The sequence below is a fragment of the Labeo rohita genome, chromosome 5 (genome assembly GCF_022985175.1).
Source record: "Labeo rohita strain BAU-BD-2019 chromosome 5, IGBB_LRoh.1.0, whole genome shotgun sequence".
Classification (NCBI taxonomy): domain Eukaryota; kingdom Metazoa; phylum Chordata; class Actinopteri; order Cypriniformes; family Cyprinidae; genus Labeo; species Labeo rohita.
The window spans coordinates 12,968,191-12,994,542 of record NC_066873.1 but is presented as its reverse complement, the minus strand read 5'-3'; the positions used below and the strand labels follow the sequence as shown (position 1 = coordinate 12,994,542).

General features: G+C 35.8%; 2 protein-coding genes across 2 annotated transcripts in view; both read left to right on the top strand.

Annotated features, from left to right (window-relative positions):
• Nucleotides 1-21,749, top strand: part of c5 (complement component 5) — a 37,501-nt gene extending 15,752 nt beyond the window's left edge. The window contains exons 21-42 of the mRNA XM_051109573.1: nt 3,125-3,261; nt 3,866-4,087; nt 4,390-4,450; nt 4,532-4,621; nt 6,376-6,588; nt 14,910-14,994; nt 15,127-15,286; nt 15,364-15,462; nt 15,554-15,725; nt 15,823-16,028; nt 16,116-16,268; nt 16,354-16,416; nt 18,205-18,298; nt 18,373-18,412; nt 18,517-18,619; nt 18,704-18,778; nt 18,866-18,971; nt 19,060-19,143; nt 19,305-19,394; nt 19,491-19,574; nt 19,695-19,836; nt 21,473-21,749. Coding sequence (XP_050965530.1) covers nt 3,125-3,261; nt 3,866-4,087; nt 4,390-4,450; nt 4,532-4,621; nt 6,376-6,588; nt 14,910-14,994; nt 15,127-15,286; nt 15,364-15,462; nt 15,554-15,725; nt 15,823-16,028; nt 16,116-16,268; nt 16,354-16,416; nt 18,205-18,298; nt 18,373-18,412; nt 18,517-18,619; nt 18,704-18,778; nt 18,866-18,971; nt 19,060-19,143; nt 19,305-19,394; nt 19,491-19,574; nt 19,695-19,836; nt 21,473-21,611 — 2,618 coding nt within the window. The 3' untranslated portion in view covers nt 21,612-21,749. The remainder of the gene's footprint in view (nt 1-3,124; nt 3,262-3,865; nt 4,088-4,389; nt 4,451-4,531; nt 4,622-6,375; nt 6,589-14,909; nt 14,995-15,126; nt 15,287-15,363; nt 15,463-15,553; nt 15,726-15,822; nt 16,029-16,115; nt 16,269-16,353; nt 16,417-18,204; nt 18,299-18,372; nt 18,413-18,516; nt 18,620-18,703; nt 18,779-18,865; nt 18,972-19,059; nt 19,144-19,304; nt 19,395-19,490; nt 19,575-19,694; nt 19,837-21,472) is intronic.
• A 1,151-nt stretch (nt 21,750-22,900) lies between these two features.
• Nucleotides 22,901-26,352, top strand: part of cntrl (centriolin) — a 36,526-nt gene continuing 33,074 nt past the window's right edge. The window contains exons 1-4 of the mRNA XM_051109122.1: nt 22,901-23,498; nt 24,633-24,763; nt 25,324-25,454; nt 25,564-25,705. Of these exons, the coding sequence (XP_050965079.1) occupies nt 23,351-23,498; nt 24,633-24,763; nt 25,324-25,454; nt 25,564-25,705 (552 nt within the window). The 5' untranslated portion in view covers nt 22,901-23,350. The remainder of the gene's footprint in view (nt 23,499-24,632; nt 24,764-25,323; nt 25,455-25,563; nt 25,706-26,352) is intronic.

Here is a 26,352-nt window from a genome sequence, read left to right as displayed (position 1 = left end):
AAATTGTCTTAAAACACAATCAAACCTTTAGATACTCTATTAGAAAACAGAATTAGCTTGAGCTGTTACACATACATACATTTAGCCCATGCATGTGCTGAAGTTAGAGTAGCTAATATGACAAAGTCAACGGAGCTCTCACAAAAGTTATAAAGAAGCGATAATTTTATTACTTTAGAAAGTCTAAGGCTATATGATGATTTCCAAGACATCAAAAGTTCCTAGAAACACAGCTGGCAGCCTTATTTCTTATCTTAAAATGTGTTGTATCCAGTGTTGGGGGTAACACATTACAAGTAGCATGAGTTACGTAATCAGATTACTTTTTTCAAGTAATTTGTAAAGTAACACATTACTTTTTAATTTACAAGAAAATATCTGAGTTACTTTTCCGATTAAGCAACGGCAGTTACTTTCTTTCACATTTATTGACTGACAAGTCTCCTGTCCCCATGCTGAGAGAAATCGGAAGTAACTACAGAGGCCAGATGAGAAAAAGTAACGCAAAAGTAACGTAACGCATTACTTTCCATACAAAGTAACTAATAAACGTAATTAGTTACTTTTTTAGGGTGTAATGCAATATTGTAATGCGTTACTTTTAAAAATTAACTTGCTTTATTGCGTGCTGTGACCAATCTGGAACTTTTTGGACCCATGGAACAGCTGTGCGTCTGATGCAAAAAAAGGTTAAACTTTTGAGCAGAAGAACACCATCATCAAACATTGAGGTGGACCAGTCCTGTTATGAGGGTGTTTTACTGTTCCAAGAAGTGGACATCATGGATTCTTGGAAGTATCGGCAATTTTAGCACATTTGTGATGCCTTTTGTGCAAAGACTGAAGCTAATGATCAATGGACTTTCCTGCAGGACAATCATCCCAAAGTATACATCAAAATCTACTTACGCTTGGTTCAGGGATCAGTCATAGAATGTTCTTCAGTGGCCTGTTTAGTCTCCAGATTCAGTTCTCGGTGAAAATATTTGGTTGAATCTGAAGAAAACAGTGGCAAAGTGAAAACCAAAGATTATCAGTGATCTGAAAGCTTTTTCAGGCGAGGAATGGGCCAAGAATGCAGTAGAGAGATGACAGAAGCTTCTAAGCACTTCCAAGCAGCGTTTATCGCTGATTTTAAAGAATAAAATATTCTGCACCAAATTTTGGGGCTTGAATAATTTTGAATTAATAAGTTTAGGGCCAATTTGTTTGTTTTTACAATTTGGTTGATTTTACTTAAATGTGTATTACTAAACTTTCTCCAATAGTGTACCAATGCCTTTGTTGAATTGTTTTCACAAAATTTTGTTCTCTGGATCAAAATGTCTTGCAGGTCAAGGGGGTTGAATATTTTTGATTGCAACTGTAGACAAAATAAGAGTTTAGTTATACTAATAGTAATTTAGTACTGGTAGTTTAAACAAAATAGTGTTTAAATGTAAAATTCCAACCATATGTACAGTGCCCTCCACTAATATTGGCACCCTTGGTAAATATGAGCAAAGACGGCTATGAAAATAAATCTGCTTTGTTTATCTTTTTGATCTTACATTCAAAAAATTCACAAAATGCTAACCTTTCATTGAAGTAAAACTTTGTTTTTTTGTCCAATGCATGGTGGCCACAATTATTGACATCCTTAGAAATTATAATGAGTAAAATATCTCTGAAGTATATTCCCATTCATATTTGCATTTATTTAGCACACTAGAATGACTAGGAGTATGATATTGTCCAGCCATGACTTCCTGTTTCACAGGATTATAAACATGAGGAGCACAAAGGCCAAATTCCCTTAAATATCCATCACAAGGAATAAAACCAAATAATATAGTTCTGATGTGCAGAACAAGATTGTTGAGCTTCACAAAATATAAAGTGGCTGTAAGAAAAGAGCTAAAGCATTGAAAATCCCAATTTCCATCATTAGGACAATAATTAAGAATTTCAATCAACTAAAGATGTTACAAATCTGCCTGGAAAAGGAAGTGTGTCTATATCGTCCTAATGCATCGTGAGTTTAAGTGTCCAAAGACTCTCCAAGTATCACAGCAGGAGAATTGCAGAGATTAATTGAGTCTTGGGGTCAAAAGACTGAAAAAATAAATTCAAACAACCTCTACATCACCACATGTTGTTCAGGAGGGTTTTAAGAAAAATCCTCCTTGCTCATCCAAAAACAAACTCCAGCATATTCAGTTGTCAAACACGACTGGAATTTCAAACGGGACTGCCTTCTGTGGTCAGATGAAACTAAAAAAAAGAGCTTTCTGGCAGCAAACCCACCAGATGGGTTGGATACAAAAAGTACCCCATGCCCACGGTTAAATATACTGCTGGATCTTTAATGTCGTGGGCTTATTTTCCTATCAGAGGTCCTGGACATCTTGTTCAGATACATGGCATCATGTATTCTAGCAAATACCAACAGATAAAAAATCTAAATCTGACTGCATCTGTTAGAAGTTCTATAATGAGCTGTGGTTGGATCTTCCATCAGGACAGTGATCCAAATCAAACATCAAATCAACACAAAATGTGTCACTGAGCATAAAATGAAGCTTCTGCCATGGCCGTCCCAGTTGCCTGACCTGAACCCTATAGAAAATGCGTGAGGTGAACTGAAGAGAAGAAGCACCAGCATGGAGCTGAGAAACTGAAGGATCTCAAGAGTTTCTGTATGAAGGAAGGGTTTCTGATCTCTTGTCAGGTGTTCTCCAAACTCTTCAGGCATTAAAAGAGAAAACTCAGATCTGTTATCTTGAATAAAAGACGTTGCAGTAATTTGGTGCCAGTAATTGTGGTCAACATGAACTAGAGAAAAACATTTATTTTATAATGAGATTTTCCCCCTGCTTTCCGTTGTTTTACTTCAATGATAGGTTAAAATTTTGTGAATTTTAATGAAAGATTAAAAGGATAAACAATGCAGATTTATTTTCACAGCCACCTTTGCTCATATTTACCAAGGGTGCCAATATTAGTGGAGGGCACTTTATAAGCTTCACAAAGACAGCATTAATTACAACGCTTTTAAAAAAAAATATGTAATGTATTGTGCACGCAGACCTTTGTTTAAGGTGTTTTGGATTAAAATGACAGATTCTTCTGTTCCTTTGGTCAGGGATCTGTGTGTCAGAGGAAGAGATTCAGGTGTCCCAGGACGTTAGTGTGAACGTGCCCTTGCCTTATTCTATGGTTCGTGGAGAGCAGATTGAGCTCAGCGGTTCAGTCTACAATCAGTATTTTTCAAGCAGTAAGGTAAGACGTCCAGTTCTTATTATTTAGGAGGACCATTCAAAGTTTGGGGTCAGTAAAAAATCTATAATTTATTTAAAAAGGATGCATTAAATTGGGGACAATAAAGACTCTTACATTGTTACAAAACTTTTACTATTTCAAATAAATGCTGTTCTTTTGAACTTTCTATGTATCAAAGATCCTGAAACAATGTATCTCAGTTTCCACAAAAATATTAAGCAGCACTACTATTTTCAGCATTGTTTCTTGAGCAGCAAATTAGCATATTAGAATGATTTCTGAACGATCATGTAAAAGTCTGGAGTGATGATGCTGAAAATTCAGCTTTGCCTTCACAGGAATAAATTACATTTGAAAAGATATTAAAACAGAAAACAGTTATTTTAAGCTGCAGTCATATTTTGCAATATTACTGTTTTTATTCTAATTTTGATCAAATAAATGCAGGCTTGGTGAGCATAATAGAAATAGCTTCCTTTAAAAACAATACAAATTATACTGACCTGCAAAGTATGCAATATATGTATCTGTTTATTTATGTGACTACCACATGATCTAGTGACAGTTATCATTCTCTCTGCATACTCCTTCATCTCACACATAGTTCAGTGTGACCCTGATGGCAACAGAGGGAGTGTGTGTGTTTCGTGGAGCTCAACAGGGGAAACATGGAAAGCCACATGAAAACAAGGGGGATATTAAAGGTCGTTCAGTGGCCTTGGTCAAGTTCTACATCATGGCCTTGGAAGCGGGCACTCATACGCTCACTTTCACTTTAACAACTAAATGGGGCACTGAGAGTGTGGTCAAGAAATTGAAAGTGGTGGTAAGAGGCAATACACAATCAGTGCTAGAGGACTTTAGTTTTATAAGTGTTTTTTTATAACAAACCTTTGAACTGATCATACACAAACAAAATTTCTCACTCTGAAAACTAATGTAGGAATAGGTTTTGAGTTCAGAGTCTTGAATTCAAGCTGAATTCAAGCTTGTTGTTTCAGAGGAGTACAGTATATGATTTGTCATGATACTTCTGTTTTAAAATGATGTTTATTGTAACCCAAACCACTCATCAGTTTAGAATTCCTGAGACTATAATCTGACTGCCTAATGTTCTGATATTCACAGCCGGAGGGAATTAGAAAGGAAATACAAAGTGGTGGAAGAATAGATCCAAATGGAGTCTTTGGTAAGGACAACTGAAAACTAACAGCATGCTCTCTGGTCATATCCTGATGGAGTTTCACACCATTTTTTTCCCCTTTCTTAGGCACATCCATGCGGAAGCTTGAGTTTAAAAATGTAATTCCCACAAACATTGTGCCCAAGTCACCTGTGGATCGTATTCTGACAGTCAATGGTATGAATCCTGTGAAGCTTGAGCATATTTGTGCAGATGCTAAATTACACTTTTAGATGATATACACTTGTACAGTGCCTTGCGAAATGATTCTTGCGAAATTATTCATACCCCCTCATTTTTTTCACGTTTTGTTATGTTGCAGCCTTATGTTAAACTGCTTTAAATTACTTTTTTCCCCACATCAATCTATACTGGATATGCAATGCCTTGCAAAAGTATTCATACCCCTTCAATTTTTTCATCTTTTGTTATGTTACCACCTTAAGTTAAACTGCTTTAAATTTTTCCAGATTAATCTACATTCCATACACTATAATGACAAAGCAAAAAAAGAGATTTGTGACAACTTTGCAAACTTATTAAAAATAAAAAAAAACACTGAAATAAGTACATTGCATAAGTATTCATACCCTTAACTCAGTATTTAGTTGCAGCCTCAAGTGTTTTTGAGTATGATGCAACAAGCTTTGCACATCTGCATTTGGCAATTTTCTGCCATTCTTCACCTTACCTCTTCACCTCTCAAAGTCTTTCAGCTTGGACAGGGGTTGGCAGACATTTCAGGTTTCTCCAGAAATATTTGGTTGCTCTGGCTGAGCCAGTCAAGGACATTCACAAAGTTGTCTATAAGTCACTCTTGCTGTGTGCTTAGGGTCATTGTCCTGTTGAAAGGTGAACCTTCCGTCCAGTCTGAGGTTCTGAATGCTCTGGACTGGGTTTTCATTAAGGCTATCCCTGTATTTTGATGCACTGAGCTTTCCTTCTATTCTGACGAGTCCCTCAGTCCCTGCCGCATGAGGCTGTTACCAGCACACTTCACTCTGGAGGTGATGAGCAGTGCCTGGTTTCCTTCAAACATGATGCTTGGAACTGAGGTTCATCAGACCAGAGAATCTCGTTTCTCATAGTCTGAGGGTCCTTTACGTGCTTTTTTTGCAAATTCCAAGTTGGTTTCATGTGTCTTCGCTGAGGAGAGAATTGAGTTTGGCCACATAAAGACCGGATTTGTGGAGCGTTCCAGTGATGTTTGTCCTTCCGTAAGTTTCTTCAATCTGCATATATGATCATGGAGCTCAACTAGAGTGTCCATTAGCTTCTTAGGTCACCAGTATAACCAAGGCCCTTCTCCATTAGTTGCTCAATTTGGCCAAGAGGCCAGCTCTAGGAAAAGTTCTAGTTGTTCCAAGCGTTTTCCATTATGGATAACAGAGGTTACATGCTTCTGTGCACCTTCAATGCAGATTTTTTTTCTGAACTCTTCCCCAGATCTGTGCTTTGATGCAAGCCTGTCTCTTAGCTCTACATGCAGTTATTTTGACCTCAAGACTTGTTTTTTTTCTCTGATATGCGTTTTCAGCTGTTAGACCTTTTCTGAGAGGTGTGTAACATCTACAAGTGATATGAGTGCTCCTGAGCTAAATTTTAGATGTCCCAGAAAAGGGAATGAATACTTATGCAATAGAATCATTTCAGTTTTTTATTTCTAATAAATTTGCAAAGATGTTACAAACCTGTATTGTGTTTTGTCATTATAGTGTATGGAGTATAGACTGATGTGGAAAAAAGTAATTTAAAGTTTAACATTTGGCTGCAACACAACAAAACGTGAAATACAATATAGGGGTGTGAATACTTTCGCAAGGCACTGTATATCAGATATTGTGCAATAACGTTACTTTTATAAACAGTGTAGATTTAAAATGACTGTAGTGGAAGTTCCAAAAGCCCTGTAACCTCTTCTTCATGTTTAGGTGAAGTACTGGGAGAGCTTTTGTCAATATTAAATAACCCAGAAGGTTTAAAACAGCTGACTAACCTGCCACGGGGAAGTGCAGAGGTGGAGCTCATGGGTCTTCTGCCAGTCTACTATGTCTACCACTACCTAGACAAAGCAGAGAAATGGAACATTCTGGGGAAAGAGGCTGCTGCGAGTGAAAGAGAATTAAAGAGGAAGATGCAAGCTGGTGAGATATTTGTTAGAAGAATTGAATTATAGAATCATTGAAGATTTTTTGGTAACACTTTACAATAGGTTCCATTAGTTAATGTTACACTCTAAAAAATGCTGGGTTAAAAACAACCCAGCTCAGGGTGAAATATGGACAAACCCAGCGGTTAGGTTAAATGTTTAACCCAACCTTTTGAGTAGTTTTATTTAACTCAATTATTGCTTAAAAATGACTGTATTTGTTTCTTAAAATAAATCCAAAAGGTTGGAAATTAACATTTATTAACGTTCAATAAATTATAATTTATTAATAATTTGAATAAATAATAATTAAATAATAGACTTTTTTTAATTGCTTATTAATAATTGTTCACCTTTTGATTCAGTGCTGATGCCTCTAGTAATTATGTGTTTGAATTTTTAATTTACAGCCTATTTTGGGTTCATTTAGTAATTTTTTACGGAGCCCCTTAAGGGGCATGGTGGTGAAAAAAAATTCAGGGTGGGAGGAAAAATATTTTTCATATTTTTTTGCGTTCTCTCGCAAAACATTCGCGTTCCCTCGAGAAACTTTGCGTTCTCTCGCAAAACCGGCTAAGTTTGGACAAACACTTCCTGTTTACTCAGCTCAGTGTGTTCACAACGGAGCGGTTCATAAGAGTTTTATACTGGCCTATTATAGAAATACAGTCCTTTAATTGCTTATAGTTTAAGGCACGATTTTGGAACATTCTAAAACGCTTAATGTGGATTAATGTACTAAAACAGTGACAGCGGAGGCCCAATTCGGTATTAATAAATGCTATTCATACTAATAAAAATTTTAATATTAATACCCTTAGCATTACTCTCAATAAAGCAGTCATAAATGCAACTTGCTAATGTCTTTTCTCCCCACAGAAAACCTTTAGGATACAGAAAACGCTTAAGGGAAGCTAATGGACGAATTAAGATGGTATTTGTAGTTACAATGGTTTAAGTATAGTAGCATGGTTAATTTGTTTGCTGCTTGTTTAAAAAAATAAATAAAATTAAGTTTTTGAAAGGAAAAATAAAACAAATAAGTCACGTAGCCTATTAGTCCCATTTTATTCAGAAATAATACTACCAGCAGGCCTACAGCGTGTTATATTACCAGCATTATAAACACACATAGCCTAGGCTATTTTAGTTCCCCGCACTCCACAGCAAATCCTTTAAATTTAACCGTATTCAGAACAGACCAAAAACCAAAACCAAAAAACTATAACTTATTCATTTTTAATGAATAAATATAATATAATGTAGTATATAATAATAGGTATAAGCTTATTTAGCTATAAATAAAGTAAAAGAAATAATTTAAAGCGAAACTGAAAGTATGGGCTCACGTATCGCTCTCCTTCAGCACAAATCCAAATGTTTCCATATTCGCAATGTATTTGCAGCTAAACCATTAAATTAACCGGGCTTTGTACGTTCCAATATCGACATGAAAAAATCATAGTGAACAAAAATGTGCCGCAGTGGATTGGACCGGTGCTCACGCTGTACGGCACCCTGGTGAAAAAACCAGCATATGCTGGTAGGTATGTTTTGATGCTGGTTTTTGCTGGTCATGTTGCTGGTCAAGGACCAGCATGAACCAGCAAAGGACCAGCATAAACCAGCTAAGGACCAGCATAAACCAACAAAGGACCAGCTTAAACCAGCATCAAAATCTACCTAACCAGCATCCCAGCATCAAAACGTACCTACCAGCATATGCTGTTTTTTCACCAGGGCACAGACTAATACAGACTATTTAAATTGACTAGTGTAACTTTGTATCTGTTTGGGTGATTCTGTGTATTATTTTAATAATGAACAGGCTGCGAGGCGCCGGCGAGATCAAATAGCTGAACTATAAAAACTCTCTTCATACAGAAAAATACCCTGTGCGAGTTATTGTTTTTCATGTTTAAAATACGAAAATACAATATCCAAACGACTGCAAATGCAACATTAATTTTATATAGCAGTTCAACAAAAAGGGTAATATTAAGTGACATTTTAAATGTAGCCTACATTTTAAACACATGATGTTTGTTATATTTAACGAAATAATAATAGTTCCAGCGAAATCCGCAACAGAACTGGCGTGTCTCCAGGCAACAGCGGTGTTTCGTTGCTGAATTAATCTGCAGCTTTGAACCATTCGGAGAGTCCGTCATTTGCTTAGTTATTGAATGAATGAATGAATGAATGACGCGACTCCTTGCTCACTAAGACAGTGACATGCCGCCACCTACTGGCGATTTAGTTTGAATCTACAAGTATCTCTTCGTTTTTCCATTATTTATTGCTTTATTTATTATATACTTAATGAAATGTTAAGAATATGATATGCATGACATACAGTTCATAAGGCTAGAAAAACTTCTAACCTCTCTAACAGTAAAAAATGCACATGTAAATCAATTTAAGGGGGCAAATATTGTAGCGGAAAAGGTGACTGCGATGGGGGTACTCAGAAGAATGTTAAATGCTGTAGGGCGTACGCCCCTGTAGAACGTTTGAGAACCACTGGCTTAATGGATTACATCATTAATTGCCTATTTTTAATAAAATATAAAATGTTGGCTTTTTATATCACTGCTACAAGCTGTTGCGAGTTAACAGAAAGTGTTTGTCCGAACTCAACTGGTTTTGCGAGAGAACGCAAAATTTTGCGAGAGAACGAAAAAGTTTTGCAAGAGGAACGCAAAAGGTTTTGCGAGGGAACACAAAGTTTTGCGAGAGAACGCAAAGTTTTTTTGCGAGGGAACAAAATCTTTTTAAAATCTTTTGCGAGAGAACGCAAAGTTTCGCGAGGGAACGCAAAGGTTTTGCGAGAGAACGCAAAGGTTTTGCGAGGAACGCAAACGTTTTGCAGAGAACGCAAAGTTTTTGGGAACGCAAAGGTTTTGAGGGAACGCAAAGTTTTTGCGAGAGAACGCAAAGTTTTGCGAGAGAACGCAAACGCAAATTTTGAGGAACGCAAAAATTTTGCGAGAGAACGCAAAAGTTTTGCTGAGAACGCAAAGAGAGAACGCAAAGGTTTTGCGAGGAACGCAAAGTTTCTTTTGCGAGGAAACAAAAGTTTTTGCGAGAGAACGCAAAGTTTTGCGAGGGAACGCAAAGTTTTAGGAGGGAACGCAAAGTTTTTGCGAGGGAACGCAAAGTTTTGCGAGAACGAAAAATTTTTAAGAGAAAAAAGTTTTGCGAGGGAACGCAAAGTTTTGCGAGAGAACGCAAAAGTTTTTGCGAGGGAACGAACGAACAAAAGTTTTTGCGAGAGAACGCAAAGTTTTTTGAGAGAGAACGCAAAGGTTTTGCGAGAGAACGCAAAGTTTTTGCGAGAGAACGCAAAGTTTCTCGAGGGAACGCAAAGTTTCTCGAGAGAACACAAAGGTTTTGCGAGAGAACGCAAAGTTTTTGCGAGAGAACGCAAAGGTTTTGCGAGAGAACGCAAAGTTTCTCGAGAGAACGCAAAGTTTTTGCGAGGGACGCAAAGTTTTTGAGAGAACGCAAAAAGTTTTTGAGAGAAAACGCAAAGTTTTTGCGAGGGAACGCAAAAAAAGTTTTTGCGAGAGAGAACGCAAAAGTTTTGCGAGGGAACGCAAAGTTTTGCGAGGGAACGCAAAGTTTTGCGAGGGAACGCAAAGTTTCTTGAGAGAACGCAAAGTTTTTGCGAGGGAACGCAAAGTTTCTTGAGAGAACGCAAAGTTTTTCGAGAGAACACAAAGGTTTTGCGAGAGAACGCAAAGTTTTTGCGAGAGAACGCAAAAGTTTTGCGAGAGAACGCAAAGTTTTGCGAGAACGCAAAAGTTTTGCGAGGGAACAAAAGTTTTTAGAGAGGAACGCAAAGTTTTTGAGGGAACGCAAAAAGTTTTTTGAGAGAACGCAAAAAGTTTTGGAGAGAAACGCAAAGTTTTTTGAGAGAAACGCAAAGTTTTTGCGAGGGAACGCAAAGTTTTTGCGAGAGAACGCAAAGTTTTTTGAGGGAACGCAAAGTGTTTTGCGAGGGAACGCAAAGTTTTGCGAGAGAACGCAAAGTTTTTGCGAGGGAACGCAAAGTTTTTTGAGAGAAACGCAAAGTTTTGCGAGAGAACGCAAAACGTTTTTGAGGGAACGCAAATGTTTTAGGAGGGAACGCAAAGTTTCTTGAGAGAACGCAATTGTTTTGCGAGAGAACGCAAAGTTTTTGAGAGAAACGCAAATGTTTTGCGAGGGAACGCAAAGTTTCTTGAGAGAACGCAAAGGTTTTGGGAGGGAACGCAAAGTTTCTTGAGGGAACGCAAAGTTTTGCGAGAGAACGCAAAGTTTTTGAGAGAGAACGCAAAAGTTTTTGCGAGAGAACGCAAAGTTTTTTGGAAACGCAAAGGTTTTGCGAGGGAACGCAAAGTTTTGAGAGAGAACGCAAAGTTTTGCGAGAACGAAAGTTTTGCGAGAGAACGCAAAAGTTTTGCGAGAGAACGCAAAGTTTTTGCGAGAAACGCAAAGTTTTTGAGAGAGAACGCAAAGTTTTGCGAGGGAACGCAAAGTTTTTGAGGGAACGCAAAGTTTTGAGAGAACGCAAAGTTTTTGCGAGGGAACGCAAAGTTTTTTGAGGGAACGCAAAGTTTTTTGCGAGAGAACGCAAAGTTTTTGCGAGAGAACGCAAAGTTTTGCGAGGGAACGCAAAGTTTTTTGAGAGAAACGCAACGCAAAGTTTTTTGCGAGGGAACGCAAAGTTTTGCGAGGGAACGCAAAGTTTTTGCGAGGGAACGCAAAAGTTTTTTGAGAACGCAAAAAGTTTTGCGAGGAAACGCAAGTTTTTGCGAGGAACGCAAAGTTTTTGCGAGGGAACGCAAAGTTTTGCGAGAGAACGTTTTGCGAGGTTTTTTTGAGAGAACGAGTTTTGCGAAACGCAAAGTTTTTTGAGGGAACGCAAAGGTTTTGCGAGGGAACGCAAAGTTTCTTGAGAGAACGCAAAGTTTTGCGAGGAACGCAAAGTTTTTTGAGGAAACGCAAAGTTTTTGCGAGGGAACGCAAAGTTTTTTGAGAGAGAACGCAAAGTTTTGAGAGAGGAACGAAAACGGAGGGAACGCAAAGTTTTTTGCGAGAGAACGCAAAGTTTTGAGAACGCAAAAGTTTCTTGAGAGAACGCAAAAGTTTTTTGAGGAACGCAAAGTTTTTGCGAGGAAACGCAAAGTTTTTGCGAGGGAACGCAAAGTTTTTGCGAGGGAACGCAAAGTTTTGCTTGAGGAGAACGCAAAATTTTGCGAGAGGAACGCAAAGTTTTTTGAGGAACGCAAAGTTTTGCGAGAGAACGCAAAGTTTTTGAGAGAACGCAAAGTTTTGAGAGAACGCAAAGTTTTTGAGAGAAAACGCAAAGTTTTTGAGGGAACGCAAAGTTTTTGAGAGAAACGCAAAGTTTTTGAGAGAACGCAAAGTTTTTGAGAGAAACGCAAAGTTTTTGCGAGAACGCAAAGTTTTGCGAGGGAACGCAAAGTTTTGCGAGGGAACGCAAAGTTTTGAGAGAACGAACGCAAAACGTTTTGCTTTGAGGAACGCAAAGTTTTGCGAGGGTTTTGCGAACGCAAAAAAGTTTTGCGAGAGAACGCAAAGTTTTTGCGAGGAACGCAAAGTTTTTGCGAGAGAACGTTTTGCGAGGAAACGCAAAGTTTTTGCGAGAGAACGCAAAGTTTCTCGAGGGAACGCAAAAGTTTCTTGAGAGAACGCAAAGTTTCTTGAGGGAACGCAAAGTTTCTTGAGGGAACGCAAAAAAGTTTTGCGAGGAAACGCAAAGTTTTGCGAGGGAACGCAAAGTTTCGCGAGAGAACGCAAAGGTTTTGCGAGGGAACGCAAAGGTTTTGCGAGAGAACGCAAAGTTTTTTGAGAGAACGCAAAAGTTTCGCGAGAGAACGCAAAGTTTTGCGAGAGAACGCAAAGTTTTTGCGAGAGAACGCAAAGTTTTGCGAGAGAACGCAAAGGTTTTGCGAGAGAACGCAAAGTTTTTGCGAGGGAACGCAAAGTTTTGCGAGAGAACGCAAAGTTTTGCGAGAGAACGCAAAGTTTCTCGAGGGAACGCAAAAGTTTTTTTGAGAAACGCAAAAAGTTTTGAGGAAACGCAAAAAAAGTTTTGCGAGGGAACGCAAAGTTTTGCGAGAGAACGCAAAGTTTTGCGAGAGAAACGCAAAGTTTTGCGAGGGAACGCAAAGTTTTGCGAGGGAACAAAAGTTTTGCGAGAGAACGCAAAGTTTTTGCGAGGAACGCAAAGTTTTGAGAGAGAACGCAAAAAGTTTTGAGAGAGGGAAATGTTTTGCGAGAAACGCAAAGTTTTGCGAGGAACGCAAAGTTTTTGCGAGAGAACGCAAAGTTTTGCGAGAGAACGCAAAGTTTTTTGAGAGAACGCAAAAGTTTTGCGAGGGAACAAAAAGTTTTTGAGAGAACGCAAAGTTTTGCGAGGAAACGCAAAGTTTCTTTTTGAACGCAAAGTTTTTGCGAGAACGCAAATGTTTTGCGAGGGAACGCAAAGGTTTTGCGAGGGAACGCAAAGTTTCTTGAGAGAACGCAAAGTTTTGCGAGGGAACGCAAAGTTTTTGCGAGAGAAACGCAAAGTTTTGCGAGAGAACGCAAAGTTTTTTGAGAGAACGCAAAGTTTTTGCGAGGGAACACAAAGTTTTTGCGAGAGAGAACGCAAAGGTTTTTGCGAGGGAACGCAAAGTTTTTGAGGGAACGCAAAGTTTTTTGGAGGGAACGCAAAGTTTTTGCGAGAGAACGCAAAAATTTTGCGAGAGAACGCAAAGTTTTTGAGAGGAACGCAAAGTTTTTGCGAGGAACGCAAAGTTTTTGAAAGTTTTGCGAGAACAAAAAGTTTTGCGAGAGAACGCAAAGTTTTGCGAGGGAACGCAAAGGTTTTGCGAGGGAACACAAAGTTTTGCGAGAGAACGCAAAGGTTTTGCGAGGGAACGCAAAGTTTTTGCGAGAGAACACAAAAGTTTTGCGAGGGAACGCAAAGTTTTGCGAGGGAACACAAAGTTTTGCGAGAGAACACAAAGTTTTTGCGAGGGAACGCAAAGTTTTGCGAGGGAACGCAAAGGTTTTGCGAGGGAACGCAAAGTTTTGCGAGGGAACGCAAAGTTTTGCGAGAGAACGCAAAAGTTTTGCGAGGAACACAAAGGTTTTGCGAGAGAACGCAAAGTTTTTGCGAGAACGCAAAGTTTCGCGAGAGAACGCAAAGTTTTGCGAGGGAACGCAAAGGTTTTGCGAGAGAACGCAAAGGTTTTGCGAGGGAACGCAAAGTTTTGCGAGGAACACAAAAAGTTTTGCGAGGGAACGCAAAGTTTTTGAGGAACACAACGTTTTGCGAGAGAGAACGCAAAGAATCTGAACAATTTTTTCCTCCCACCTTGATTTTTTTTTTTTCACTCACTCTTTTCCACCACCATGTCCCTTAAGGGGCTCCGTAAATTTTTAAACAATAGTTCAGTTAAATAAAACTACCCAGAGGGTTGGGTTAAACATTTAACCCAGCATTTGTTTGTATTGAAGTTAATGTATTAATTAACATGAACAAAATGTTATAAAACACAACTTTAGATTTTAATAATGCATTAGTAAATATTAAAATTAACATTCACCAAGATTAATCAATGCTGTAGAAATATTGTATATTCTTAGTTCATGTTAACTAAAGATAGCTAATGAACCTTATTGTAACCATTGTAACCAGTTACCCTTTTTCTTACATTTACTGTATATCAGGTTTTTTAAAATCATTTATTTCATTATTTATTTTATATCAACATTTTCTGTATACTCAGTATACAGTAAAATAATTTAATATTATTTATCCAATAATAATTACATTTCATAATTGCTTGTCTTATGAATTTAATCATCAGTATACTTAAAAATAATTAATTTTCCACACTGCAAAAAATTATGTTCTTGCTGTGTAATTTTGTCTTACAGTACAAATGTCTAAACTTTCTTAAATCAAGGTAAATTTACTTAAGAAGCAAAATGACTTAAGTCTTTGATATCAAGTCTTTGTTTTATAATAAATGCATCAAAATAAAGTGAGTTTCTGCTTGAAAAATACCTACCAGTGTGGTTGATAAAAACTTGTTTATCCTTTTTTTAATTTAAAGCAGGTTTTGTAAGCCTGATAGGCAGATATTTGTTTTTGTTTTGATCTTAAACTCATTTAAAAAATTATTATTTTTTTTTTATTTATTTATTTTTTTTTAGAAAAACGGTCTAATACCAAACATCACTTTGGTTCTTAAATATATGTATCTTGGTTCTGAAAATCAGGACAAAAATAAATGTCTCACTGTTCCTTTGTAGGCATCACCAGCATCATGTCATTTAAGATGAAGTATGAACATGCTTTTAGCATGTGGTCGAACAAGGAAACATCACCCAGCACCTGGTAAACAACTGCTCAGTGCCTTAATTTTCCTCCCTGGTAGCTGAAATGAAGCATGCCTTTTTTTTTTTACATACTACAGAGATAATAGTGCACACGGTGATTCAGTACAATTCACATGCTAAACCTTTTTAGGGTGACGGCTCTCATAGTCAAGACTCTTGCTGACATGGATGAATACGTTGATTTGGATTCTCAAGTGCTGATCAACACCATCCACTGGCTGATTAAAAATTGTCAAAACATTGATGGCTCCTTCTCTGAGAAATCGAAAACCAACCCAGTTAAACTCATGGTACTTGAAAAATGTGCGTTTATGATATAATACTGTATTTTGCAGTGTTTTGATGAAGATCGTCTTGTTTCACTAAGGGTGCCGGAGCCCGTGTCACAGAAAAGACCGTTTTCCTCACATCTTTTGTCATGATTGGAATTAAAAACGCTATGAAGGTCCCAACCGCCAACTTACAGGTACGACTGCCAGAAAAAACTAAGCAATCACAAACTTAAATGTCAGATTCTTCAGGCCACTCATTCAGACTTGTTTGTCTTGTCTCTCCAGTCCTTTAAAATGGCTATAGATCGTGCTGCGCAGTACATATCCTCTAACTCAAAGAAGATAGAAAGTTTATATGTTAGAGCAATTGCATCTTATGCTCTGACACTTGCAGACATCTACAGTATGCCTGCAGTCGATCTTTATGAAAAAATCAAAAAGCAGGCTCAAGTTAAGGGTAAAATCTTATTTGGGCTATTCCACACACTTTTGACCAAAAAATCTGCTCAGTTTCGACCCCTTAACACTGTATGACCCACATCACACTTTTTCAGGGAACCCTGCCACAGTTCGTTTCTGGCACGAGTCCAAATCAGACAAGGATTTATTAAAACCCAGTGATGTGACAGCAAAGACCGTGGAAACAACTGTTTATGTCCTGCTTAACACTTTAGTCAGAGGTAATTCCAACTATGCAAAACCCATCCTGAACTGGTTAACACAAGACCAGAGATACGGCGGGGGAGTCCATTCAACACAGGTACTCCAATGCAAGTCATGTATATATTTTTGTAAGATTTTAATTTTGTATTTATCAGATCTGACCGGTTTTTCCACACATTTTCAGGACAGCATTCTCACTTTGGAGGCGCTTACCAAGTACAGCATCTTAGTCAGTCAAGCCACCTTAGATATGGTGGTTGACATTGAATACAAGACTAAAGGTGACATCAGCAGAATCAGACTAACTCAAGAGAAGCCTGTGCATAAACCAATAGAGGTAAGATGTCCCATTTTTACAATTTTAACTGAATAATTAAGAGAGGAATTTTTAATTATTTATAAATTATATTTCTTTTTAAAAGGTGACCAAAAATGACGATGTAATCATCAAAACTGCAATGAGCTCTGGTGTGTCATTTGCCAGTGTAAGTGAGCTTTTTATTTAACATAAGAATATACAATATATTGGTATGATGCTGGTTGATATTTCTATATATATTGACAGATACTGGATATGCAATGCCTTGCGAAAGTATTCATACCCCTTCAATTTTTTCATGTTTTGTTATGTTGCCGCCTTAAGTTAAACTGCTTTAAATTGCTTTTTTCCAGATTAATCTACACTTCATACACCATAATGCACAAAACAGATTTGTAACAACTTTGCAAATTTATTCAAAATAAAACACTGAAATAAGTACATTGCATACGTATTCATACCCTCAACTCAGTACTTAGTTAAAACACCTTTACAGCCTCAAGTCTTTTTGGGTATGATCCAACAAGTTTTGCACATCTGCATCTGGCAGTTATCTGCCGTTCTTCTCCTTACCTCTTAACCTCTCAAGCTCTGTCAGTTTGGATGGGACTGGCAGACATTTTCAGGTTTCTCCAGAAATGTTTGATTGGGTTTAACGCCAGGCTCTGCCTGGGCCACATTCACACTTGTCTATAAGCCACTCTTTCTGTGTGCTTAGGGTCATTGTCCTGTTGAAAGGCAATCTTTGTATTTTGCTGTGTTGAGACTTCTACTCTGACAAGTCCCTCAGTTCCTGCCACTGATCACAGGTTAACACCACTCGAAGTGTAGTAATATCTACAAGCAATATGAATGTTCCTGAGCTAAAGTTCAGGTGTCCCAGAACGAATACTTACACAGTTGAATCATTTCTGTTTTTTATTTCTAATAAATTTGCAAAGTTGTTACAAACCCCTTTTGTGCTTTGTCATTATGGTGTATGGAGTGTAGATTGATGTGGAAAAAAGTAATTCAATGTGAAAACAATGAAGGGGTATGAATGCTTTCGCAAGGCACTGTATATTTATGCACACTCATTTACATCTATATTTACATTTAGACTACTTTTGCCACTTTGTAGTTCTCAGTTAATTTCTGATCTAAAATTGAAAATTTTCATACTTACCTTTATAATGTTATGATGCCCAATTTTGCTCATATAATTTTTAAGTATTGATTTTATTTTTAATGTTTTTTTCATTTTTGATCATACCACGCTTGTGACATCGTTTTTAAAGGAGAAGTTCACTTCCAGAACAACAATTTACAGATAATGTTCTCACCCCGTTGTCACCCAAGATGTTCGTGTCTTTCTTTTTTCAGTCGTAAAGAAATTGTGCTTTTTGAGGAATGACCTCCATATAGTGGACTTCAGTGGTGCCCGCAAGTTTCCAAAATGCAGTTTCAGTGCAACTTCAAAGGGCTCTAAACGATCTCAGCAGAGGAAGAAGGGTCTTATCTAGTAAAACGATCAGTCATTTTTTAAAAAAAAAAAAAATTATATACTTTTTAACCTCAAGTGCCTCAACCTCATCTTGTCTAGCTCTGCAATGCGCGTGCGCACTCTGTGTAATCCGGGTCAATACAGTTAGGGTATGTCGAAAAACTCCCATCTCATTTTCTCCTACATCACTGTTTTACCTTTTTGTATAGGGCGTTTGACCTTCTTTGCATGTTCACTTTGTAAACACTGGGTCAGTACTTCCGCAGTGATGTAGGACGGTTTTATACTGTATGGAGGTAATTCCTTAAATGTTTTCCTCAAAAAACAATTTCTTTATGACTGAAGAAAAAAAGACATGAACATCTTGGATGGCAACGGGGTGAGTACATTATCTGTAAATTTATGTTCTGGAAGTGAACTTCTATGCATGAAACCATATTCATTGATTGATTAACATAACTTTTTTTACAGCTGAGAACAGTGTACTATGAGATGACAGAAAGCAATGAAAATTGCCATTTTGATATGTCAATTGACATTCATGAAAGTGTCCCAAATTCAGATGGTAAGTTCAGCACTGTTGTCTACTTTTACACTTGATATTCTTTTTAAAATAAACTTTGATTTCTTTGTGAGCAGACCCTATGCTTTTGTCTCCACGGATTGTGGCCTGTGCAAAGTAAGTTTGTAGAAACTCCTGATAAGAAGCTCCAGGTTTTAAGTGTCTCTGTAAAGTTCTGATTTGTAAAATGCATTAAAATGATAATGCCATTGTATGTACAGATACAAGCCACCTGAAAATGAATTTGAAACAGAGTCAGGAATCGTTGTGATGGAAATTGATTTGCCGACCGGTGTGAGCGTAGTCCAGGAAGATCTAGATATGGTGAGTCTAAAAGCAAATACATTTTATTAAAACCATCCACTGTTTCAGAAAATATTAGTGACATTTTGTTTCTATATTTTGCAGTACCAGAATGGACTCGAGTCTCGGATTTCCGACTATGGAATCACAGGTGACCAAGTCACCCTTCAGATAGATTCGGTGAGCATCGCTGGGCAAAACAAACTTTTGGCTTAAAATATGGTGTGTATTGTAGAATATTTCTACCATGTAATACTTATTATGCAGATACCATCAGAAGAGTTATACTGTGTGGGTTTCCGTATTCAAGAGGAATTCGAAACTGGCATGACCAGAGCCTCGGTATTCCAAGTTTATGAATTTAGTAATCCAGGTATAGCGTTTTTGCAAATGGTTGTTTTATGTCTGGCTGAACGTATTTTAGCTACATAAAACAAGCTTTCTCCTCTGATTTCTAATAGAAAATAAGTGTGTGAAACTCTACCACAAACAAAGCCGCAGGCTGTTACGACTCTGTGAGGGAGACCAATGTCAGTGTATGGCAGGTAAGCCAAATAAAAACAGCTGACAAAAAAAACCCTGTCCTGTAACAGTCTAACATGGCATTTATACCACTGCTGCTCTTTTAGTTATCATTTAGATAATGTGAATTTAATATGTCTGTGTTAGTATAATTTCAGTATTTTCATGTCCTTTTCCAAATTAGCGGAATGCTGCAACTTTAAATCCACCATTGATCCCACAATCACTACTGAACAGCGTAAAAATGATATGTGCAAAGAAAGCGTGAAATATGGTAAATACCGATCTTCATGGTGCTCATAAAACATCAGTCATCATGTGTGCACATTGGTATATGTCAGTCACCGTGTATTTTTTTTTTTTTTTTTAGCATTTAAAGTGCTAATTGAATCATCTGAGACAAGAGGAGATTTTGTGACCTACAAAGCAACAGTTAAAGACCTGCTCAAAAAAGGCAAGAGTATATTAAATATGATTTGTTAGCAAGTTAAATTGCCTATTATTTGAATGGTTTAAAGCAAAAAGACTTGAATAAACAAGTTTCTTAACAGCGTTCATAATTTCTCTTCTGCAGAACAAACAGACGACATAAAAGCACACTCAGAGATAGAATTTGTGAAGAAGGCAACTTGCAGTTCAACAAGTTTCGAACTTGGCAAGCATTATCTGATCATGACTGCTGAGAGTATTAAGATAAAAATGAATCATGGCTATAAGTAAGTCCTTGTTTGTTTTGTTTTTTAAAAGCCACATCATGTAGTATCTAAGGTTTAAGTTTTGAGTCGAGATTACCTGTTTGTCCAACAGAAACAGACATCATATTTTTTTTTTTATTAATCAAATATTCCTTAATTGGTTGCATTGTAGAGTGAGTTTGTATGACGGATTATCCACCTTTTTCTTCCCGTAAAGGTGTAAATTTTATGGGTCTGGCTTCCGGTCTTATTCGCATCCAGCTATTGTTAGCTATACAAAACAGCTTGTTTTGCTGCTTGATATTGCAAATTGGTGTTTCTTACCATATTATTTTAATATCCAAAAGTTTGGAAACACCCCTGGGAAAGTGTGGTTTTGGACAATATCAGCATAAATCCTTATCATTTTTTGGTGCAAATACATTAAAGTAACTTGACATTATCATTAAAGACCAGCAATAATAATTTTCATTTTGATTACATAATAATGGCAATATATACACTACCGTTCAAAAGTTTGGGGTCAGTAAGACTTGTAATAGTCTTTAAAGAAGTCTCTTATGCTCATCAAGGCTGCATTTATTTGATTAAAAATATAGAAAAAAAACAGTAATATTGCAAAATGTTTTTACAATATAAAATAATGTTTTTTATTTTAACATACTTTAAAGTAGAATTTATTCCTGTGATGAAAAGCTGAATTTTTATTAAGTGTCACATGATCCTTCAGAAATCATTCTAATATGCGGATTTATTATTAGAATGATCAATGTTGGATAATATCAACAGTTGTGCTGCCAAATATTTTTTGGAACCTGTGATTTTTTTTTTTTTTTTTTTTTTCAGGATTCTTTCATGAATAACAAGTTTAAAAAGTACAGTGTTTATTCAAAATATAAATATTTTATAACAATGTAAATTATTTATTATTAACTTTTAATAAACTTTTAATTATTAACTTAATACATCCTTGATGAATAAAAGTATTAATTTCTTAAAAAAAAAAAAAAAAAAGAAACAATAAAAATGTACTGACCCCAAACTTTTGAACGGTAGTGTACATGTAATAAAATATGTTTTCGTAGTTTGTGTTGTCGCTTATCAGTGCAAATTATGACAAATTAAAAAGGATTCATGCCAATATTGTCCAAAAACCCACTTTTCTAGGGCTTTTCCAAACTTTTGGAGGCCAGTGTATTATCTTAATTATGAACACACTGGTTTATAGTGCAAACAGTTTTAACGTTTACCCTGCTGCCTTAAAATTTTAAGTTCAGTCAGCTAAAATAAGTTTATTCAACTTGAAATGTTAAGTTGTACTAAGTAACAACTTAGATATTTGTGTTTGCTAAACTTAACAGATGGGTAAGTAACCCAGCTGCCTTAAAATTTTAAGTTGATTCAACTCAGATATCTAAGTTGTCACTTAGTATAATTTAACATTTCAAGTTGCATAAACTTTTTTTTAATTTGACTGAATTTAAAATTTTAAGGCAGCCAGGTTACAAATTATTTTAAGTTGACTCAACAAATTGTTTTTTTACAGTGTAGGCTTACTTCTGTGTTAAAGCAAAAAGTGGATAAAGTGAAAGAGTTTCGCATTTGATATATTATGTACAGAAGCCTCAAAACTGATTTTCTTTTTATGATGTTTTAGGTATAAGTTTCCTTTAGACTCACAAGCTTCTGTGGACTGGTGGCCACTTGACATGGACTGCACAGACGCTGCCTGCAGACAATACGCCATTGATTTGGAGGATTTTGCATTTGATTTCGCATTAAACGGCTGTGATTAAGTGATAAATTGCATGTCAGTAGAAGAACTAATTTGTGTGCCTGTTCTTCTATTCTATTAAAACATAATCTGGGAAAAAAAGGAACTGAGATTTTGGGAATAAACCAAATGTTTAAATAAAAACATTTTTTTAAAAGTACCTAAAAAAGATGTAATCATTTTTGGCATTCTTTTCCACATACATATACAACATTAAACAAAAAAGCATTACATTCAGTTTACCTCAAAAATGATTGTCATATCAAACAAATATTTTGCGTTGTTTAATGGCAAACAGCCATTTAGGAAAGTGTTGTTATGTACACTACCAGCCAAATGTTTTTGAAAAGTAAGATTTTTAATGTTTTTTAAAGAAGTCTGCATTTACTGATCCAAAGTACAGCAAAAACAGTCAAATTTTGAAATATTTTTACTATTTAAAATAACTGTGTTTATTTGAATATATTTTAAAATGTAATTTATTCGTGTGATTTAAATGCTGAATTTTTACCATTATTTCTCCAGTCACATGATCCTTCAGAAATCATTCTAATATTCTGACTTGAAAATATGGTATTATTATTATTATTATTATGTTGAAAACAGCTGAGTAGAGTTTTTTCAGGTTTCTTTGATGAATAGAAAGTTCAGAAGAACCGCATTTATCTGATATAGAAATCTTTTGTAACACTATAAATGTCTTTATCACCACTTTTGATCATTTTAAAGCATCCTTGCAAAATGAAAGTAATAATTTCCAAAACAAAAAATATACTTGTATACTATAATTATACTCCAAGCTTTTGAATGGCATAGGTGTATGTTACAAATTTTTTTTATTTCAATTAAATGCTGATCTTTGGATCTTTCTGTTAATCAAGTGAATCCTGAAATTTTTTTTAAATAGTAATAATAACAATAATTATTATAAATGTTTCCTGAACAGCAAATCAGCATATTAGAATATTACACTTAAGACCGGAGTAATGATGCTGAAAATTTAGCTTTGATCACGGGAATAGATTATATTTTAAAATACATTCAAATAAAAAACATTTTAACAATTTACAATATTTCACAATATTACTGTTTTTGCTGTATTTTGGATCAAATAGAAGAAGATAATTCTTTAACAAACATTAAAAATCTTACTGTTCAAAAACTTTTGACTGGTGATGTATGTACATGCAGTTAATGTATTATTTTGCTGAACCCTGTAAGGACATATTTTGGTTGTTCTTACGTGAAGTCTGCGCGAAGGCACAGGACTCTTATTTTGAAATAACTGTAGCTGCGTCACATGATGCAAACATCACCGCGAATCCTTTGAGTTCATGCTGGAGAATTAGACAGCAAGAGAATGGAGAAAGAAAGCCCAGTTTAAATCTTTAGAAACGCATGAGCTAAATAATGAGACCTGGGACACGAGATAAACATAACAGGCTTGTATGCACTTTGACATTTTCTCTAAGAAAGAATCATATTAATGTGACGGTCGCTGGGTATCCTAATCGGTTGCTATAGAAACTGGGCTAACAAAACTTGTCAAGTCTTTGTGAAACTACGAATGAGCATGTAGTTAAATGTTAAACTGCTTTTTAATATATATTACAACATCTTAGTTATTAGATGACCTATTGTGTCATTTTTATCATAAAATAAAATTTACTACTAGCAGTTAACGTTACGTTTTAACAGTCGATATGGTTTAAGCGTCGTATTCGCTGCCATCAGATAATATTAATATCACGTGAGAATAAAATGAAAAGAGGAGATCAGATGCGCAAACGATCACCAACAGCGGGATCCAAGTGTTCCAAAAACCTCAAGAGCAAAACTGTGTCCCCCAACGCCATCTCATGCTTGGAGACTGACGATGGAGGTCTTCGAGATGATCCCAGTGAGGATGGTAAATCAGTCTCTTACTGCTTAGATGTGTCGTACAATACAGGAGCCACTCTGATCTGATCTTTTTAGGTCCTTTAGAAGTATTAAAGTTATTCAGCAGATAAAGGTTTGTTCAGTTTTGGGTACTTTTGTATCCCAGCGGTTGATTTTTATGAAAACATACCGATTTCACTTTGCTTTCATTATTTCTGGTACTTTTCAGGATACTTTTATATATAGATTTTCTTGTTTTACTTTTGTCTCAGACCCATACTTTTAATCTTCAACTATATAGCTCCATCAATAAACTGTTAATTATTTCTTTTTTTAAAAAAAAAAAAAAAAAAAAAAAAAAAAGAGTAAACTAGTCATAAATCATTTCAATATTTATTGTGTGAAAATATTTCGTTCACTTACTGTGATTTTTAGTCCTTGTAAAGTTTCAGTACTTGTATTTCCTTCAGAAATCACTCTAATATTCTGATTTTTTATCAGTGTTGGAAACGTTTGTGCTGTTTCATTTGTTTTGGAACCTGTGATACTTTTTTTTTCAGGATTCTTTGATGAATACAAAGTTTAAAACTACAGGCTTTATTTTAAATAGGCATCAATGTATTTACAATGTAATTTTAAATAAATGCTGTTCTATTTAATGTTTCTTCATAAAAGAAACTTAAAAACAGTTTCACAGGTTCCAAAAAAAAAAAAAAAATTAAGCAGCACAACTGTTATCAAAAATAATAATAAATCAGCATAATAGAATGATTTTTGAAGAATCATGTGACGCTGAAGACTGGAGTAATGACCAAAATGTGCCAAAGCGGGTTTGTTATGAAGAAAATCACAATAATTTAACAAAAAGAGGATGTTTTCACAAAATAAATATCAAAATGATTTGTTTGCCAGTGAGACAACAGTGTCTGTAAAAACTTTAAGATCAATTATAAAGCATGTGATGTGTGAAACAAAGAAAAATGTAGTTAAATACTGTTTGTGAACAAAAAAATTTTTCCCAGTAAAATGGAAGTGTTAATTTATATTTATTTTTGTGATTCGGCTATTTGCCTTGGCAAAGCAAAGGAGTTCATTAAGAATGCTATTAAACACATATATTGTTTGTATTGTGTCATTAATTTACACAAACATCTCCTCATAGATAAAAGACAATATAAGGGGACAAGATACATCACAGAAGACCTGATCAGGAAATTGACTAAATGTGAAAATTTAGTCCTTGTGCGGACTCTGGATTTGTCTATGTCTACGGGAAGTGACAAACAATTTAGGGTAAGATTTAGACATTGTCTGGTTAATGCTCAGTGTGAGAGGTAACATATATATGGACCATCCTATAGAATTGGTTCAAAGTCAGAGTTGAAAATGTCTTGAAAGAAATGTCTTTTTTCACAAATTTTGTATGAAAATTGTATGATATCCAAGGTACACATTTCTAGTAATTGTGCAGCTAATTCTCATATTGTGTTTTCACAAAGTTTTGGAATATTTGTCCTAAAACATAGTAAAATACAAAAAAAAAAAAAAATCCATAACTGTACTAAGATGTTGTTTATTTCCACTAGTAGTGAAAATTTTATGGGATAACAGGGGTTAGGGTTCGGGACAGCCACCTCCCAATTGAAAGTACCCACTAAATGATGATTTTATATATATTAAGCTTACTGATAAGGATCTCAGCAAACATCTATTATTTGAATACTTAAATGCTTTTTAAATATGTTTATTTTTTTTGTTGTGGGATGCAGTAGGCCCATATAACTGCATTTATTTTTGCATTCAATTGTATTGACTTCTGTCCATTCTTTTTTCTCTTTTTTTTTTTTTTGTAGTATATTGAAAATTTGGATAAGTGTGAGCGCTTACAGGTTCTCAACCTCAGTAACAACAGGATCGAGAAGATAGAGAAACTAGAGAAACTATGTCATTTACGGGAACTCCACCTTTCCAGCAACAGAATACAGTAAGAAAGTGAAATTGTCTGCGTAACAAAAAAAAACCTTACAAAATAAAAAAATTATAAAATAATGTATAAACAAGTTTTGAGATATTTATATTTCATTTATCTGCAGAAAAATTGAAGGTCTAGAGCACATGACAAATCTTCAGGTTCTGAATTTGGCCTTCAACAACATTGAACATCTTTCAGTTTGGATGGCAAAGAAGCTCAGATCTCTTCATACTATAAATCTACAGAGCAACAAGATATTCTCAGTGGGTACAAGTTTTTCTGTCTCAGCATTTGCTTATTTTTGTTAATCGTGTTTAACACAGCCAATCGACAAAAAAGTCCTTAAAGGAGAAGTCCACTTTCAAAACAAAGATTTACAGATAATGTACTCACCTCCGTGTCATCCAAGATGTTTGTGTCTTTCCTTCTTCAGTCATAAAGAAATTATGTTTTTTGAGGAAAACATTTCAGCATTTTTCTTCATATAATGGACTGATATGGTGCCCCGATTTTGAACTTCCAAGGGGCAGTTTAAATGCGGCTTCAAACGATCCCAAATGCGGATGTAAATGATGAAGAAGGATTTTATCTAGCGAAACGATCAGTTATTTTTATTAAAAAATATATAATTTAAATACTTTTTAATCTCAAACGCTCGTCTTGCCTTTCTCTCCCTGAATTCTGTATTCTGACTCAAGACAGTTAGGGTATGTCGAAAAACTCCAATTGTATTTTCTCCCTCAACTTCAAAAATCATTTCAAAATCATCCTACATCGCTGCAGAAGTACCGACCCAGTCTTTGCAAAGTGAACATGCAAAGAAGATCAAACACTTTTAACAACAAAGGTAAAACAGCGATATAGGACGATTCTGAAGTTGAGGGAGAACATGAGATGGGAGTTTTTCAAC